Source organism: Tubulanus polymorphus, chromosome 1, assembly GCF_964204645.1.
Source record: "Tubulanus polymorphus chromosome 1, tnTubPoly1.2, whole genome shotgun sequence".
Taxonomy (NCBI): Eukaryota; Metazoa; Nemertea; class Palaeonemertea; order Tubulaniformes; family Tubulanidae; genus Tubulanus; species Tubulanus polymorphus.
The window spans coordinates 16524915-16543536 of NC_134025.1; the positions used below are offsets into that span (position 1 = coordinate 16524915).

Below are 18622 nucleotides of genomic sequence, written 5' to 3' on the forward strand. Positions count from 1 at the left end.
AGTGATACGTAACAATAGACATAAACTCTATGCTGATGCTATAGTTAGGGGCAGAGTTGTATCTAGAGTGACTAGTTCAGATCTGAAGTTTCTGAAGATACTCTGTGAGGATGTGAAATGTAATGACCGATTTCCAACTCCGATTAATGATTACAATTGAGATTAATGTTGAAATTGTTAACAAATTGTCATTAGTTATAAAGTTATGAGATAAATTCCCTTTTCATGGCAATATTAATTCAATGAAGAATTCGATTTGAAGCAATTTTCATGCAAAGGTCTGGCATTTATTTTTGAATTCTTAAATTAGGAAGCAATCATTAATTCAGGCAAACCACTCAAACCAATTCAGGCACACCTTTAAGATAATGGATTATTTTTAATGGGAGTCTGGGGGTATTAAACACACCTGCAGATTTCCCAGGTTTATTTCCTAATTGCTAATTTGGGAGTCTGGATATTGAAGAAATTCATTTTCAGTGCTGTTATCAAAATAAACCGTTATTAGAATTAACTAGCCATTAAACACGTGCATTTGTTGCTTGCGCATTCATTTATTGACTTCGTCATATGTCAACGGAGTCTTCATAATGGCTCTGGAGACCTTTTTGCAAATAACTTGCTCACAAAATGCCGTGCACGTAAACTCATCTGTTGTACCATACACTTACGTTATGTGATAAGTGCCATTCAAAATAGAACCAAACAGAGATACTTCCTGTTAGGTAGTAATTAGGGTTTTCTGTTACATCACAGAAAACCCTATTTAGATTCGCGTGTTTCTTCTTATTATTATTTTGTCACACTATTTTCACTAAAAGAACTAAGGCTTTGTTACCTTGCCGCTGTTGTCGATACAATCCATATGATATCGTTCACCTCACTGAGATCTACAAATACTCTGCGTGTTTTTTCACGAATCATTGTTACAAAAGCACTGTGGGGTGTAAACATCGAAAATTTAGCCCCATTCAATGGGGCGACATGTTTTTCGAGTCGTCATCCCGAAATCAACCCGCAGGCCGATTGTCACTTGGATTATCAATTCAAGTATAAATGAACTAATTTATTGCCGCAGACTTCACATTCAGCCGCGGTCTTCAAACAGTGATTTTAACAATAGCCCATTTTCCTCATCAAATCATATTACCGATACTCTGGAAATTTACTACTTTAGATTTTAAAAGCACTGTCGAGCCGTAAACATCGATGAATCGACGTGTGTTTATTGCATCGTACATCGTCGTTCCGGGGATCAGCTGCGAGTTTCTCCTCATCATGAGAATCAAATCGAGTACAAATTAATTTATTACTACCAGTGATTTGGCTGCGGGTTTCAAGGAGTTAGTTTAACAATACCTATTTTTCTTTACCGAATTAACCGTTTATTTACCTCGATAAATCTTTAGTGTACCGGGGATTCGTAGGCCTAAACTAAACACGCTGAAGATATATAGCGGAGAAAAGCTGTTATGTCTACGAGGTATCAAAATAAAAGAATGTATTACTTTATTCGGCCGCGGGCTTCAACCTCTATATCAATACCATCAATACTCTATATTTCCTACAGTACATACCGATCATTGTCAAATGCACAAGGTATTTACTAAATACAAGTATATAACACACTCCTATCCGTATGCTGGACTCACACTTGACATTCGGAGTAAGCGTTCGCTGTGGAGGAAAGGAGATCGTTCGCTGTGTCGCTTGAAGATTTAACGAGTTTTACGCGACCTTAAGGCTTAGGCCTACCGGTACTGACCTTTACTGTCTCAAACACAGTATAATTGTTGCGTTTATTAACGGACTCATTGGATTGAACACGATTGGTAGAACACTATATCCGTGTTGACGCGTTGAGGAGAGAATCCCACAATGATAATAAAAAGTCCGAAAATGAAACTTCGAGATAGTAGTTTATTTCAACGTTTCGACTATATCCTAATAGTCATCTTCAGGAATAATGAGATACTACAGAAATTATGAGATATATATATACAATCCAGAGACAAAGAGACTAATTCAAGTAATCAAAGATGATACAAACTAAAGGAAAATTAACGTAGAAACAGTTACACGCTAAAGTAGATTAAAGGGAAGCAAACTAAGGGGGTAATTATAAACAACAATAGTGAGTATAAATATAAATGAAACTTAAAGTCAGTAGTAAAAAGAAAGACAAACTAGGGGGCACTTAAATTAAAACAAAGGTGAAAACAAGTTAAGTCAGAGACGAAATTGATGAGAGAACAAATAACAAATAATCAAAGGGGAAATCAAGTGTTGAGTTTAACCAGTTTACAGAGGAATTTTGACATAAGTTTATTATGGGGTGAAAAACCATTGTTAAGGGTTACAACGTTGTTCGAATTTTCAATAATTAATGCAGATTCCAAAATATGTCTTCTAGTTTTATCGCTGCAAGGGTAAATTAGTTCACCATTAGCAAAATCAAAATTGTGTGAAGTCTGAAAAACATGACTAGTAACTCCGCTTTCAGGTTTAAAGTTTTTTACATCTAATTTATGCTCTTTTATGCGTTGATTGAGGTTCCGACCTGTTTCTCCTATATATACTTTGTCGCAAACTTTACAAGGTATTTTATAAATTCCACAGTTTAGCGATTCGGTTTTCGGTTTGTTATTAATCAATATGTTACTAAGTTTATTATTGTATTTAAAGATAAGTTGTTTATTTAGTGACCGAAGAGAAACTTTAGAATTCTCGAGGAAAGGTACATACGGTACAATGATAGGCTGTTTATCGGTAGCCAACGTAGGAGTTCTAAAGTTGTTATTTCTAAAATGCGTAGTACGAGCTTTAATTAGAGCTTTTTTCAATAGGAAATCGGGGTAGGCAAGTTTTTTGAGAGATTGGTTAATATGTTGAATTTCATCGGGTAGAAATGAGGGGTCGCAAATTCTCAAAGCGCGAAGAAATAATCCTTGAGCTAAACGGAGTTTAATATCCGGAGAAGTAAAAGAGAAGTAATGGAGGTAGGATTCAGCGTTGGTAGGTTTCCTATAAACCGCGAATTTCAAAAAGGATCCACAGTTAAAAATCAAAACATCCAGAAAAGGTATTTTACTATTAGATTCCCATTCATACGTAAAAGCCAGAGACGGGTAAAGGGAGTTTAAGTATATAAGAAAGTTATCAACATTGAAGTCAAAGGGAACCAAAGCCAGAACATCGTCAACATATCTGAGCCAGATTTTAGGGTGAATATCAGTATAAAGAGGCAATATTTCAGATTCAACATGTTCTAGGAATAAATTAGCTAGAATAGGACTAAGAGGATTTCCCATAGCGATACCGAATGTCTGTTCGTAAAAACAATTGTTGAATTCAAAAAAGGAGTCCGTCGTACAAATAGAGATAAGGTCGATACAATCCGTAGAAATGCCGAAGTTAATATTAAGTGATGGTAATCTGCGTTTTAAGAAATCAAGAGTAGGTCCAAGAGGAACATTGGTAAAAAGGGAAGTAACATCAAATGATATAAATTTGTCGTTGCCAGGGATAATATTCTTAATACGTTCAAGTAAGTGTTGATTATGGCGAAGGTGCGACGGAGAGAACGAACCGAGCACCGGAGATAACTGTTTCACGAGAAATGGAGAAACGGTATGTAGGAGAATTACAATTGGAGACTATAGGGCGCAGTGGAACATTATCTTTATGAATTTAAGGCAATCCATAGATATATGGTAAAGAGGGGAGACGTGAATGGAACTTATTCAGAGTTTCTTTAGCGGAGGGGAAACGTTTAATAATATCCGAAAGACTTCTGTTGAAATTAGCTTGCATACGAGGAAGAGGATTCGATTTAAGTTTCTTATAAACACCAGGATTATCCAAGAGAGATTGCATTTTAACATTATAATCATCCAGATCTAAAATCACAATCTTGCCACCTTTATCAGCCTTAGATATTTTAATAGTCTTTAACTTCCGTAGTTCTTGGAGGGCGAGCCGAAATCGACGAGGTAGATATTCAAAGAGGTTCCTGTTGAGTTGATCGCAAATAGCCTGTCTTTCTTTTTACTACTGACTTTAAGTTTCATTTATATTTATACTCACTATTGTTGTTTATAATGACCCCCTTAGTTTGCTTCCCTTTAATCTACTTTAGCGTGTAACTGTTTCTACGTTAATTTTCCTTTAGTTTGTATCATCTCTGATTACTTGAATTAGTCTCTTTGTCTCTGGATTGTATATATATATCTCTCATAATTTCTGTAGTATCTCATTATTCCTGAAGATGACTATTAGGATATAGTCGAAATGTTGAAATAAACTACTATCTCGAAGTTTCATCATTGGATTGAACTTCAAAACAAAATTTACGATATTCAGGAGGGTTGTTATTCTATAGGCCTACGACCAATCCGTCCGGATGTTAGGCCTACGCATATACATAGGCTTACATAGGCTAGTAGCCTCTACTAGGTTAAAGCTAAGTTCACTGTAAAGGAGGAATCAGATTTATTAAAATGCATGTTAATTAGTGATTAACTGGTTCTGACTTGCGACGATCAATCACAATTATCAATTTTATTGGCAAAAATGAAGTTTTTTTGAAAATTTCGTCTGAGCAGACAGCTTTATAAGCCAGACTTTTCATTTGAATTTTTTCATCATAAATGGAACAGGTATTTCATTAATTGCTAATGACTTAAGCCGGACGTAGGTCGGCTTTGCGACGGCTTGTGACTCACTGCAACGCCATTCACTGCGACTGCCAGCGACGATTGTGTCGCAACGACTCATCGACATATGCTCCCTTGCGACAGTCACAAGGAGTCGCACGTGTTCTACTTTCTGCGACGCGACACGGCTGTCACAACCGACCTACGCGCTCTTGCGACTGGAGAAACTAGTCGCACACAGTCGCTGACAATCGTATCGCAACGGACTTGCAGCGAAACTTGCGATGCAACACGAGGATCGCATCGCGTCGCAAGGCCGACCTACGTCCGGCTTTAAGTAACTGTGGAGCCCCAGAAATATCTTTTTTTCGTTCATAAGACCTTTCGCTTGATAATCCTTTCATCGGAACAAAATCTATTTCGTTCGAATCAATAATATTCTGTTCAATTGAACCAATTTGAACAAATCGTTAGAACAAAGTTGAAAAAACTTTTTTTTGTCCAAACGAAAGGTTTTTCGTTCGAACAATCATTCGATCGAACGGAATCGTTTTAATTTTGAACAGAATTTTCTTGTCAAAAGCATTAAGTTTTTCGTTCGAACAAGTATATTGTAAAAAGTTTTTTCTTCGAACCAAAAGTATTAAGTATTTCGTTCAATCGAACAGAATTGTTTTCTCTCTGGTTTTTTCTCTCAACCAAATTTTTTTGCCGGGACAAAAAGTTCTTCATTTCAACAAACATAGCTTTTTATTCGAACACATTTTTGTCAGAATGAAGAAAAGTTTTGGTTCAAACAAAAAGCGTATTGTTCGATCAAACAGAATTGTTTTCATTCGAACAAGATTTTCTTGTCGGAACATTAAGTTTTTTGGTCGAACGGCGTGTTAAGGTCGTTTTGGAAATTTACTCGGTATATTTTGGATTACAGTGTATGTCAGGACATTAAACAGAAGACGACTTAGGATACTACTTTGCGTGACTCCACTAGTTAGACCGACTTATTCCAAGATTCTGTTGATTTCGGCTACAAGTTTTTGTTCAGAGATAACTGCTGAGCCATTTGAGTGACCTATCATTGACACCGCTTTCTAATAGCCTGTTTAGTAATGGCTGATGTTGAACCTTATCAAATGCTTTGTCAAAATCCACCGTTGAACAGGATTCAAGACTGTGCAGAAAACCCGTTATCGCTGCTATGCAGCTATATTGAGCATTCAAAGTTTGGTATTTTTTCGTGATATTATGTTCCATCCGGAAAATTAATACCTTCATTGTGTGGAGATCACTTGGGCTCTTTCAGCTTATCTCTGCTCTTCAACGGTTCAGACCGCAGCCTACATAATCACGCTTTTGGCGTCATTATGAGAAAGCTGCGCTCTGATTGGTTGTGTAGGGAATACACTCAGCAGCTGGGGTATTCCCCAAAAAACCAGTTTAGATGAACACAAAATTGCACGTGGGATACACGCCATTTTGACATCTTGGGTAAGTGCAGTTCATCTTTTTTGCTGAATATGATAGAATTATCTAATGTAGCGTAAAAACCCAGTTAACACATTCGCTGGCGCTGACGAGATAAATCGTCATGCAGATTGCCATGACGAGTTATATCATCTATTCAACGTCATTTCATAGCGTTATGAATGACCTGGCAGAGGCGAGAAACCTACTAAGAATTGTCTGGCAGTATGGAGAGACTAAGGTGTCAAGACTCAAGTCTGGTGCACACTTGAAAACTTTTTGATAAAAATCTTCAGAAAGCAAAGCATTTTATCTTCTTTTCCAGCAAATATTTAAAGAGAATATAACAACTAAAATCATTTTATATCATTTTTACCATGAAACTTTTATCTTTTGGATATCTTAGATTTTTCACACTGACAATGGGGACAAGAAAAAAGAAAGGATCTCTTCACCATTGCCAGTGAAGAGTTATCTCGTCATTGTTTTTTTAGCATTGGTTGACGTCATGCCAATGCTAGTAAAATGGATCGAAAATAGTAGTACGAAAAAATAGCGCCGACTCTTCTCATTTTCATAGTATCTTCAAATTGTCACTCCATTCACGTAAAACATTAGAAACAGCTGAAAATGACTAAAAAAAATGTTTCAATGATTCCCCACCACATAGCGTCGCCAGATTTCTGATTTAACGATCCAAAAAATTATTCGATCGCATTTTTCTCGTGAAACTTGAATCGAAAAACATTATTCCTTTGAATTTTTGTTGTAGAGGCTGTAGAAATTCATTGCAAGTTTTTGTAGAGTTTTGAAGTGTTAGTTTTCATCGTTTGACTACTTAGTCTTAAATGACTATGAAAAATAGTAAATAGTAAACGAGTATGAATTTATTTATTCCTTAGTGAGATCGAAATCTGTGAGTGCTTATAAGACACTGTATAGTATGCTTGTGTTGCTGAACTATAGGTGAACTATGGAACAGCAGTAACAGTGCTGAGAGCTTGCTATAGTGTACTTTAATAGCTTCATAGCAGCGGATTTAAATCTGCATCTTCAATTTGATCGATTTAGCCTATTCAAATTACTCAGTGATTCTTTGAAATAGGTTTATGCAATCGACAATAGATCCTTCTACCTCCCTGGCCAGTTTCAAAGCTGTAAAACAATCTGGCATTGAGATATACCTAAAAGAAAATTCACGCAGTTTCCTCAAAATTCAATGCATTTCTATAGACACTATTTCTCAGCTCTGCCTTTGATGACGTTGCGCGCACCTGCTGATTTAGCCACCACTTAACAGTAAGCGATGTTAACAAGGAAATGAGGTAAAAAATCATGTTATAAAACCACAACTTGCGCGTAAACTAGTGTCAGTTACCCTTTACGTATGGCAATGCTGGGTCCAATGCGGATGGAACTCTGACTTTGATTTAATCCGTCAATGTCTTAAGCCCGCAAAATTCTTAGAAAAAGTAAACAACTGCAATGTTAGCAGGTTTTTTCTGTCAATTTATCTAGAGGCAAACTGTCATCTACCTAGGCTGATGTGTAACGTAGCTACATTGCATCGATATGAAAGTATCCAGCGTAATTTCTAGTTGCATGTGATTTTTTTTCAACCTCATGCCTTTCTAGTAATTATTAATCATCAATTCAAATTTCTCCTTTATTTATGTCACCTGGGACCTCTTAGCTGCATATGGGCTGTGTAACCATAAAATGAGAATATATTTCCATTTTTTTTTCAGATTCATTGTTCTCAATTTCTGCTTCGGGATCCCTCCCTGCCTCGTGCAAGTTTTTTTTTCAGTATTTCTGTCATTTCAATATTGGACGGGACAAGTAATTGAGACAGTCATCTTAGACTTGCATGGGGTTTGGGGGATGAATGAAAATGGCTTGGCTGGGTGGGAGCATTTGCCAACATTTTTCTTAAGCCAACGGTAACTAGATCATTGGGTTTTTCATCGCCGGCCTTAGATATCCTAACTTGATTAGCCCCAACAGTGTATTGAATACATTGTATTTGTGTTTGGATTAGGGAGAAACTAAATTGGTACATTTTTCATTGTTTCAGATTTTGACAAATAGATGTTGAATGATATGTACAATCCCTACCTACACTAGACAGTGGTTTCTATTCGTCTATACTACAGCAAACACCGCTTTCCTCGGAATAGCTTTGAAATCAATACTCCATGAGAGTAAAGGCATTTCCTATCTGAAACAACCTTTTGGTACCAGCACACGCAGTAGTGATAGATCGGATCCCTCAGACCGCACATTTAAAAAAAGTTGAAGTCAATATGATTCAAGTCTCAGCGGACTATTTTCTGTTCTGTTCATCAACAACTTGTTGGCAATCAAACTGTTATGTGTTTTGAAAAATATCGAGAAGCAGATCGATTTTGATTTAATCACATATGTTTCATTAAGCCACCTATCTTCACTTCAAATCCATAAAATAGAGAGCTTGAATGTTTGAATTTTGAAAAAGGAACTCGTTAAAATTCTTATGAGCTTTTTCGCGAAAATGTGAATGCGAAAATATCTGTTTTAAGAAGCCAATCAGAAAGCAAAGACTCCTCTATGATTGGCAGAGATAAGCAAGTGTTCATGTGTTCCCACATTATCATCTACTTTTTTACTTCCAGGGTTTATTTTAAGATTTAAAATTATGTTTCAAGATCGATTTCTGTGAAATTGTTAGTTGATTTGGTGTTTGGTAGGAATATTTTTATTTGCACTACAGAAAATAGAGCTATTAATCAGATCCGTTTTCTCTATCTGCGCGAAGTAGGTACGCGATCGCGTAATGACTTTTTGCACGGGTTGTTACTTTGCGCAGAATAAACCTGCGCGAGCTGTGATGAACAGGTGCGCAATCGCGTATTGATGTACTGCATACTGTGCGAGTCCTTCGTGCAGAATGAACCTGCGCGAGTTGTGATGAATAGATTTTACTTTATTCAATTAATTATCCAGCGATCAAGATTTTCCACTATTTGAATTTGTCAAGAAGCAATATTTAGAAATGTTGTTATTTGTAAATTATCGCTAAAAAGCTAAAGATATAATGGTTTTGATTTTATATGCCTAAAGACGATAATTACATTGATGTAGTGTATCAAACTTGTAACTTGTAGTATATCTAAATAGTGATACTATACGTGAAAAGTAGCTTAAATTACCTTTATCTGTTTATTAATCCTAATGTCATGAAATGATCCTGGTCTTGTTATATGATTATATTAGTGTATTCCAACATGTCCTACGTAAACTGAACGGTTCTGTTCTGGCCCAAGCTTATATTTTATTAATTCTATCGTGCACGCGAACTTTATTACATTTTATCGCACGAGAACTTAATTACATTCGATCGCGCGCGTTAAAGCCTGGCACACACGAGGCAATTTTTAGTCGTCGTGTTGCGACCGATTTTTTCTCGCGAAATGCCGCACACCTCGTTCAAAAATCTAAAAATATAAACCATTTTTTTATCACTTCCACTTATCCACAAAGAATAACCACACATCCTGATTTCTTCGAAAATTGTTGGTCGTTGAGCGTTGGTCGTTTTCCGTTGTAAATGATGTTGTAAGTGATGATAAGTGTTTGAAGAATCAAAGAATACTGTTTAATGTGCTGAGAAATTGCAGATTTTTATACGGTTCTTCTATCGTTGTCTTCAGAGTTTTTAGAACAATTAGTTTACACAGCTTTTACACAGCCGGTATTTTAAAATAAATTGGCGAATGGGATTACTCATTAGGCACGTGCCACAATTTCTGCTTTGTTTAACATTTTGGCTACTTATTGTAAGAATTACTCGCATTTGAAACTTAAAGAATACCGGTATCAATTGTAATGCTTTCTTTGTTCGTTACCTCAGGTGCCAACACTGGATCGGTACTTAGTTTAAAAATGCATTTAAATAGTAGTTTATACTAGACTTATAATTAGTTAACGGCAGAAATTCATAATAAATGTGTATAAACATAGTAATCAAGTTATATCCAGTCAGGCGTATTCCATCCGACGGCGCCAGGTGCCTTCAGAAAATATTGTTCCGCGTTCCCCTTTCTCTATTGTCTTTTTCCTCTATTACAAACCCCGGTCCCTGGCGAGAAAGTCGACCACGAACACAGAAACCCGAAAACCAAAGAATGAAAAGGAACTCCGGATTTAAATATGATGATATTCAACTTTTATTCTAACAATTCAAACATTACTATAATTTCAACAATTTATAATATTCCCTACCTTTTAATTTTGAATTTCGTTGTAAATCCCTCACAAAAGATACAGTTTAACCGGATAGCCGAAATTTATCTTTTCTATAGTCTTCTAATGCTTCCCCTAAAAATGCTCTCTTAAATAGTCTGCTCTCTCTCGAGGTGTGGCCCCTTTTATACGGCTGAGTCCACACCCAAGAAAAATCCAGAACCCTGCTGCGGCCGGCCGTAATAGGGAACGAGCATCTAACGCCACACCATGATGCAGAGCTGGGGTCCTGATTCTTAGACTTTTCATTCGCTGCTAACTTTAACCCGACCCTTGACGTCATGATACCTGCTGGTCTGCTCTCCTTCTCAACAGCACCAAATAAAAGAGATTACATACTATTTTTCCAATTCATTTATTTTAATTTATCCAATGATCACAATTCCCAGAATGAACGGTATTTAATTTTGTGTAAATAGTAATATACAATATAAGCCGAAATATCAATTTTCTTATTTATGTTCTTTATCATAATTAGTACATTCAAATTTAAACATACAAACTTTTATTAATTAAGATAATAAAACTCTTTAATATTACTCTCAGCAGATGTTCACTTGAACCCGCGGTATCATCTACCATTTTATTTCCTGGTTTTATTTTTAGATCTAACGTTGTATTTCAAGTTCACAATTTTTCAACATTGTGGTTTCATTTTAGGACAATCTATCGTATGAAATTCTATTGTGGAAGACCAAGATTAGAAGAGCATTTTATTTGACTACTTCGGATCATGTAGCCGTCTAGATAATCATTTACTTATTGGCTATTGTCTTTTTTCTCTGCACGAAGGAAAGTTGCCAACAACTGTATCAGTCACTGCATAAGAGATAACATCCCTTATCGTTACCTGTATAGTTTTAACCTGCATTCGCTTCCAAATTCAAATTCAAGTATTGTTAATGTTAATCTTGCTCTGAATGCACTTTGGTCGTCAAATATGGTGCCATTGATTTAATACTGTTGTATATTCTACAATATTTTGACAAAATGAGTGAAATTAGGAAAAAATGATGATTATCTTAAAATTCGGTGATTCAGTGGTTCATCGATTCAGTGAAGTTCGAACAATGTGCATTTTGGCTCAATATAATCTTATTTGTTCCTTGAAAAAGTCTCTTAGAGATATTGACGTTCTAAATTTCTTGCTATATAGAGGTCATTACTTTTGGTTTGTAGTCTTTTCGTGGTCAGTGCAGTTTGTTTATTCGTTCATCCATCACTGTCTAGTAAAGCCAGTGGAATTCACAAGCTGACTGATAGCTGCTGTTGGGCTTTTAGTTACCCGATTTTTAGCTGAGGAATTGGTCTAGTATAGACATAGCTTACAAGGGGGCATCAGAGACGTACCAACTCATCTTGTTTATCTGGGAATTCCGATATTATGTTCTGTAGCTGAATCAACAGGTAATAGAATGATAGATATGTATCCCTTACAATGATCCAAATCAATTTTCTTGAATATTTCAGTGTCTCTGGCGTTGTTATGCTGCTGATGTCCGATCAAATTCTATTGCAACCTGGAAACTTTACATTCAGGATCATGGACGTGGTAATCATCCAAATACATTTACAAAGGTTGCTCGGCGAGCAAGCGTTATCAAACGAAGGAAATTTTCAAAGACTAAGTTAGATATTAGTTTTAACAATCATATTGACAAAAAGGAACCACCAGAATCATCAGTTGTGTTATTTACAGGTGATGAAAAACCCGGTAAGTTAAACAAATTGTGAGAAACTAGATTTATATTTCTACAGAGATACCTATTACTAAATTATATAGGAAGGTAATTAATTATGTTCCATTATATTTCCAGCCACTCCATCTAAATGTAGGTCTGAATCAGTGTCAGTTGGGAGCTATGGACAACAAGACGATGATGATTATTACCAAGAAGAAAACATGCAACCCACAAAATTAGTTCAGTGAGTTTATCCAACAGAATTATCCAAGCGCATTTAGCGCAATCAGAGCTGGCACATCAATGCATTTATATTTTTCAGAAATTGTGTAATAGTCTTGAAAAAAGTCACATTTGTACATGCAATACTAAGGTATAGGGTTAATCTTTGAAACATTAACCCCTTAAAGATTGCAATTGTTTCTGAATTCCATCTTCTTAGAGTTTCAATAAGTCGCAGTAAATTCACGATTTTCACTTGTTAATATTCCACCTGCTTTAGAGCTGACATGGTTGAATGGCATCATATGAAAAAATAGCTCAGACCCTTCTCATTTTCATTCTACATTTACATCAAAATACAGCTCAGGTAGAATATAAGATACAGTAAAAAAATGTCGCAATCATAATGCTTCTATTTTTCACCACATGGGTTCGTCAATTATTTCATCTTATTTTTACTCAAAAGTTAGTCGGTAGATGAGAAAATAATGGTAGATAGAAAATATTGGCTTACATTTCTTAGGCTGATTTCAGCATCTGTTTTTCGCACTTAATACAGTCCTTTTATCATAGAAATCACAAAACCTTTTGTAAGTACATAGATATATGTGCAATATGCCAACCGACGTGATTGGTTCATACAACTGCCACCAGAGGAATGTGAAAGCATCGTCATTGTTTTTCACCGTCACTTTTTTGCAAAGTTGTGGCTGAAAATGTGATTTTCTGTAATCGAAACATATCGAAAACGGCCACATTGCCGCTCAAAATTGATGAATGTGGGTTTATCTGATAGCTTGACCACGATTTACTGCTTTAAACACCAATTTTACTGGTCTAGGCCACTAGGTTGCAAAACTATGGTTGAAAATTCAGTCATGATTTTCAGTAATGGCGGTGTAGACCATTTTGAAAACCCGCCATATTTCAAATATAAGGTTGGCCTAAGATTTCGATTGTGTCTTTAGATTACTTTACTCCTACCACCCTACGCTAACTCAATGCCAATGGTAACCTTTGTGTCATGACTTGAAGTTTGAAGTAATTTAGCCCTCCTATTAATGCAGTTTTCAACGGTCTGGCCAATCGATAATCATTCTTATGCTTAATACACTATGCTCAAAGCTATTCTTAGCACACTCAAACACAATTTCAGTAGAATGTAATTTCACTACTAATGGGCGAATTGAACGGATTTAGCTTTGTTTAATCATGATTTCATAACATTGAACAAGGTGGATCAGCTGGTGCGCGTTGTTTCACAAACAAAATGGCGGCACGATTGAATAGGTTGATATCATTTCTCTAGTGCGAATATTGATACTCAAGGCTATTATATAACGATTTATTGTGTGCAATGTGTTCAATGAACCATCTAGTTTTGATGCCGTGCGCAAGGTAACGTTGCATCAAGACATCTGACGAAAATGTGGTTTCAAAATGCGTAAATTTACTTCCGTGTTCGCCACACGGCTGATTTACTGATGGCATCGGATTTTAGAGATGAATCTGATATATACACGACTGGAATACTTGTTTTATCATCATTCATTGAAGCTTAAGCGATCCGTTTTGGAGCCTGATTATTAGTATTAGTTTGTTACCTGTGGCACAGAAAACAGTTGTGTACAGTCGCGTAGGCAATATAGCCTTATACTCTCGTGTTCACTGCGTGTATGTATCAGTTATAGAGTACGTGCGCCACGGTGTAGGTCGCGCGTAACAACGATTTTCTGAGTGAAGATGTAAGGTACTAAAAGCAATCCTATCGTGAAATTTTTCGTAAATCACAAACTGCCTAACATATAAAAAGATAATTCATGCTTGAAATAGTACACTGAAATTAGCTAAATCCAGTTTATAGTATTCATATCCTCCCGCCAAATGGCAGTGTTTTAATTCATATAAGAAGATTTACAATTCGTCTAAATCAAAATTCAAGTATTCATATACAGCATATTACAACATCATACATGCTTACTATAACATAATAGTTACAATATAAATTTTTACATGAACCTCAATAATTACACATTATCCTTCCGCCCTGCCAAAGTAGCGATCCTCCTTCTAGCATCAATTGCAGCAAGCTGTATTGGCCGTATGAAGGAATTAGTATCAACTGAAGAGCCATCGACTTCCTTATCAGGAATCAGAAAGGTTGAACGTAAAGTTTCCAATGGAAATATTTTAGATATCGATCGTGATGTAAATCCTGAAGAAGTTTTCAATGAAACTCAACTAACCAAACCATCACAACCCTTATGCAGCTCTGATATAATCCCCAATCGCTACTTTGTATGAAGACCTTCATTGTGAATTTGAACTACTTCACCTATTACCAGAGGGTTGAAACCACAACATTTGGTTCCATGAATATCTTGTAAACTCAATACATAATCTTTTTTCAACGTTTCCAAAATCCATTAAGTAATGTTGACAAAAATTCTATCTACCAACATAGAATGAGCGACAATAAAGTCGGGGTCTATCAAATATTCTGAAACTTCAGGATGAGGTAAAGTTTATGACCAAACGAAAACAGAGATGGAGTTAACGGCTCTGGGTCTACAATTTCTGTTGAAACGTATGTAATTGGTCAGTCATTTAAATGAGCCTCTATATATTTATCAAAAATGTATTCAGTTCATCGAAAGAGATTGAAGCTCTACCTTACACTTTCTTCAAACAGTTCTCAACAAGAACAAGCATTCTTTCATAGAATCCAACATGCCAGGGGCACATTTAGGTATGAATTGCCATATCATACGACGATCTGCCGAAAAGCGAGATACTTCCTGTGATGAGATTAATATTGCTTTCAAAAAACATTCCCTGTACTGACATAATAGCCAAGTTGCTTTAGACGACTGGCGCCCACCATAAACGAGTTTGAGAGTAAGCCAACCATCAGCTGGCGCCACTTACCCTTATCTTTGTTTTATGGCGGGTAGAAAGATGTTCTTCACCGACTAACTTTACTGGCTAAATCGACATTTTCATGGGTGAGAGTGATCAATTGATCGTCTTTTTTATTAAAATCTTTTTCGGTCTGCAACCGCCCTCCATTTCCCGCACGTTTCAAGTGACAGCGGCTTATTCCTTGCACGTGGCCGTTCTTGGTTATATTATTTCAGGTCATGTAGGCCATTTTTAAAGATTTTAAAAGGCCCGGAAGCGGTGGTTCTCATCCGACATCCCTATTATGCTTCGGGATGGAAAGAAGCATTAGACCCCGCAGTGTGGGGTGAGGCCCAGACTTCCGAGGCTTGGACATGGCTGCCCTTGGAATCAGGCATAAAGGATTTTAGATGTTTCATGCCCCAGGATCCGAAGTTCTTGGCTTTAGGCCGGTCTATTATAATACCCCCACTGTATCATTTAAGCCACACAGCCTGTAGACACAGATTTAGATCAGCTGGGCTTGCCAACCTCTCAGCCCATAAGTGTCCATATCCCAAAACAGGCAGTTAATGCCATACAGGTTTTAGGGTAGTCGCTGTGTCAGATACTTCCAGGATACGTGTTTGATACCGATGCATGGAGTGCTGGAGGCGGTCAAGGTCTCACAGGATCATCCCCCATTGGATCACATGGCAGATCGGATCGCTACTTTGGAGCGACTGCTGCAGGCTATGAGCTGGGCTGTCTGCCATCAGGTTCCACTGGCTATTAGGCTTCAGGCAAATTTAGCCCTGTCAGTCAGGCATAGTTTCCTTAAGGCTTCTAAACTACCCGATTCGATTAAGACAAGTCTATATAGAGCACCATTAGGAACCTCGATTCGCTTATTCTCGGGAGGGGTTCTAAAGCAGGTACAAAAGATGGTGGAATCTAGGGCTACACCCAATTTCAGGATTCCGAAAAAGAATTTGTCCCACAATAATACCCAGTGATCTATCGTCCTTGAACAAGTTCCTCAAGTGTCCAAAGTTCAAGATGACCACACCCAAGGAGGTAATTCGAGGGTTGAGACCCAACCAATGGGCTGCCTCGATAGTTTTTAAAGGACGCTTACTTCCAGGTCTCTGTACACCCGAGGTCCCGCAAATTCCTCAGGGTGAAGTGGCAGGGAAGGACATACCTATTTCGCGCTCTTCCATTCGAGCTCAGTGCGGCCCCTGGTTAGTAAAAACTGTTCAACGTTGCCTTCAGTCACAAGGGGTACGTCTATTCATTTACCTGGACGACTGGTTGGTGGTGGCGGATTTTGCAAGGAAGTGCCAGGAAAGGTTGGAGAAAACCTAGACCTTAATAAACCGGTTGGGTTTCAGGGTGAATCTGGAGAAGTCAGATTCGTATATCTGAGGATGTACTTCAACCTGGAAGCTGGTCTAGTTTATCCAGCCGAACCAAGGCCACAAACTCAAAGAAGCGATGACTCAGGGGATTCCCCAGTGCGGTACTGGTCTCAGGTTTTAGGACAGATGAGTTCGATGTCCTTAGTTGTTCTGCTGGGCAGATTACACAGCCCTCCACTACAGCAGTTTTGGAAAAGTTCTTCGTCGAATTCAAATCAATGCTGGGACGGACTTCTCCCAGTGCCTCTACCGGCCTTAGTGGTGGATCTCATGTGGTGGACTCTTACTGTCAACCTTCTGAGAGGCACGTATCTAGCTCCACTCAAGGCGCCGATTCATCTTTTCACAGACGCCAGTTCTTACGGATGGGGTGCACATCTAGAGGCTTCTCGGAAGGTGGGCGCCTGGACGTCGAGAGAGAGAGCTTTGCACTTAAACCATCTGGAGTTGTTAGCGGTGCAGAAAGCAATGCAGTTCTTCCACAGGAGACTGTCTGGGTGCCATGTTTGGTAAGCCATGAATAACTTTACGGTCAAAGCCTACCTCTTGAAACAGGGAGGAACGAGGTCTCGGACTTAAAGGCAATTAACTGCAGAGATCCTTCTATGGGTTCAGGCGCAGGGGATCTCGCTACCAGTATCCCATCTAGCCATAAAATTGAATGTGGTGGCCAATCAGTTGTCGCGTCAGGACAAGCCGATTCCCACAGAGTGGACACTGTCTCAGCCAGTAGTGCATCGAGTCAGGTCAATGATAGGTTGGCCCAATCTAGACCTCTTAGACTGGTTCAACACCAGGTGCCCAGTGTTGTTCGGCCAATTCCGGGCATGGGCCGTGGATGCGCTCTCCCTAGAGTGGGACAACGTTCATGCCTACGCTTATCCCCTCAACCCCCTGATAAATTGGGCGTTGAAGAGGGTGGAGGAGGTGCGCAACTGCGTCTTAGTCCTCGTGGCACCTTGCTGGACAGCTCAGATATGGTTTCCGAGACTTCTAAATCTTCTGTGCGATCACCCACGTCAGCTCCCAACGTTTCCGACAGTATTTTTCCAGGGGCGGTTCAAGTCTCACCCCAACGTGAGTTTCTTGCATCTTCATGCTTGGCCACTGTCCAGCAGTCCCTCACGTCACGGATCAGGGATTTTCGCAAGGGCCTGCCTCGTTTATTCTGGCATCCAAAAGACCCTCGACAGGGACAGTCTATGATGCCAAGTGGGAATTCTTTCGCAATTGGTGTTCTGGGAGACAAGTGGATCCTCCTGTCCCGCTGTAGCAGAGCTAGCGGACTTTCTTCATTTTCTGTTTAATCAGGAAGGGTTTTAATTAAAGGGTACCAAATCGGCTGTATCACATATGCCTCAGTCTACTGGTGTCTGTTTTCGACATTCCCGGGTTTTGGCACCAAAATGTCCTCAAGGTCAATGAAGGTCTCACAAGATTTATGTGGAAACTACTAACTAATATGACAAGGGTTTCTGCGGCTTCCTGGATATCATCTGATGGTGTTGCTTGGGTGATTTTGCTTAGTCATCATTCTTTGTGACAAGATTTCTCAAGTTAGTGAAGAAATTTAAAAATATTTTGGCTATCATATTCGAATCTACATGTATTCTATACATCTATATTTCATCTAATTTGAGTGAGAACATAATTCCAGGTGGGGTAAGCATACAAAAGCAGTCAAGGCGCTGTTGGGGATTGATAGATTCAAGATGGTGTCTCCGTGAAATAAAACCAATCTGAATTTGTTAGGCCCACAGGAGTTTGTGGGTGGGCTTGGATTTTACTTCTGGGTTGCTGAAAACTGATCTTAGACATGTTTGAAGAATTTCTTTGCTTCTGGGTCTTGTGAACAAGATTGATTAAGCCAATCGATCGTGGGGTAGTTGAGATCACCTATGATGAAAATACCATTTCAAAAACACATGGTTATTTTCCACGTCTCTTCCTGAGGGCCTGCGGTAGATACCGCCAAAGATGATTTGTTTCATGTTACTGGTCTCAATCTGCACTC

At 38.2% G+C, this 18622-nt stretch overlaps 1 protein-coding gene across 3 annotated transcripts in view; it reads left to right on the forward strand.

The window, feature by feature from the left end:
• LOC141915499 (potassium voltage-gated channel subfamily KQT member 1-like) overlaps nucleotides 1-18622 on the forward strand; it is a 164229-nt gene that overhangs the window by 104044 nt on the left and 41563 nt on the right. For all 3 annotated transcript variants that reach the window (XM_074807065.1, XM_074807063.1, XM_074807064.1), the window contains 2 exons: nucleotides 11874-12117; nucleotides 12221-12329. In XM_074807065.1, coding sequence (XP_074663166.1) covers nucleotides 11874-12117; nucleotides 12221-12329 — 353 coding nt within the window. The remainder of the gene's footprint in view (nucleotides 1-11873; nucleotides 12118-12220; nucleotides 12330-18622) is intronic.